At 36.8% G+C, this 1,615-nt stretch overlaps 1 protein-coding gene across 1 annotated transcript; it reads right to left on the bottom strand.

The window, feature by feature from the left end:
• Nucleotides 1-407: 407 nt before the first annotated feature.
• LOC107046699 lies at nucleotides 408-1,187 on the bottom strand. The gene has a single exon (XM_015269375.1). The coding sequence runs from the start codon at nucleotides 1,185-1,187 to the stop codon at nucleotides 408-410; it is 780 nt and encodes a 259-aa protein (XP_015124861.1).
• Nucleotides 1,188-1,615: the final 428 nt, after the last annotated feature.

Below are 1,615 nucleotides of genomic sequence, written 5' to 3'. Positions count from 1 at the left end.
ACAAAAACATAGACGGAGCATTTTTGAAACTCGTTTCGAATAGTTTTTAAGTTATTATAATAATGTTTATGAGAATAGGGTATGTACAATGATGACATTTTANACTCGCGTGATGGGGGAATCCCTCTAAGACCTTTTGGGACTTGTATGAAATATAATGACCTGTTGAAACTTGCATGATATCGGATATTGGCGCCACCGTCGATCGAATGTTCGAGATAGATGACGTCATCGATGATTCATTCGGGCTGATGACTCATCGTTTCATTCGAATTAATAACTCATCGAGTCAGGGGGTGGTGGGGATATCTCATAATTCCTGTCGGGACTTGTATGAGATATGATACCGGTCAGAACTCGCAGGAAATAGGATATTATAATGAGTCATAAGTTCCTTGGAATAAAGATTACATCGNGTAGGCTGATGTATTAGCTGGGAAAGGTGAAGCTGATTCAAATTCTAGACAAATATCGACTGGACCACTCTTTAGGTACTCATTTTGTTTCGAGCAGTCGATAACAATCAATGAACCTTTCTCCAAGAACTCTGATCTAGTCAACAATGGCTCTGGTTCTTTTTCATAAAATGAGTCTTGGAAGTTCACATACATATTATACAATGTAGAGAATTGATTATGATCAATATCAAGATTCATGTTTCCATATGGATAACTTTGTGAATTTAAAAATAGCTTCACATCTCGAATTTTGCAATGATCAAAGTTGCTAGCATTAGTTGTTTTAGTTTTTCGTCCCGTTTGGAATCCTAGGATCACATATCGTGGTTTCTCTAACTGGTTCGATGTCTTCACCACCCAAACATGCTTCGATGATGTATTAAGCAGAGGATATTCGTACAGCTCCCAGGTACGAAAGCCTATTCCGATGGGTGTATCTTTGCCAATAAAGTTGAGCAGTTTCACCTTGCGTTCATCGGAAACTTTGATATATGGAATTAACCACTCAATTTTTTGTAATGTGATTTTATATTTTTCCTCAGGATTTTGAACTGTGATTGCTCTTTGAAGAATGGCATTGACATCCGTCTTGGATCTCGTGAGGATAAGCTCATGCTTTGCATTCACAATAATTTTCTGATAATCTTCAGCAAAGCCGAGAATCAAACTCAGTGGTATAGAAATATCGAAATACCCATTTGCATTTGTAATTGTCTCATCACTATCCATATGATCTCTCTTCAACCAACCAGCATTTTCCAATAAAGGCCATTGACTAGGATTTTGTGAAACATAATTTTTCATAAGACTTGTCAATCCAACGTTTTTCGCACGATCAATTTCAACACCATTGAGTACATATCAACTGTCTTCAAACACATGACAAATAGCATTATTCACGAATCTGGTTCTTTCGACTGGAGCTGCAGCATCCCCTTTTGTCAAACGTCCATAGATGTGGAGATAACTTTTACTTGGTAAAAGACACAAATCCTGATGTTGTACTGTTATTGAAATTTCATCATTGTTACCAAATGATGAAGAGGCAAATGAGCATGCATCTCATAATGAGCAATCGACTCATCAAACTCAACAGATTTCTGAATTTTCAATATATCCTCCATGATTTTCTGTTCAAAATATATTCTGCACTCTTG

Source organism: Diachasma alloeum, unplaced genomic scaffold, assembly GCF_001412515.2.
Source record: "Diachasma alloeum isolate Michigan unplaced genomic scaffold, Dall2.0 Dall_scaffold_01734, whole genome shotgun sequence".
Lineage (NCBI taxonomy): Eukaryota > Metazoa > Arthropoda > Insecta > Hymenoptera > Braconidae > Diachasma > Diachasma alloeum.
The sequence above is the reverse complement of the archived record's forward strand: the minus strand, read 5'-3'. Positions and strand labels throughout refer to the sequence as shown.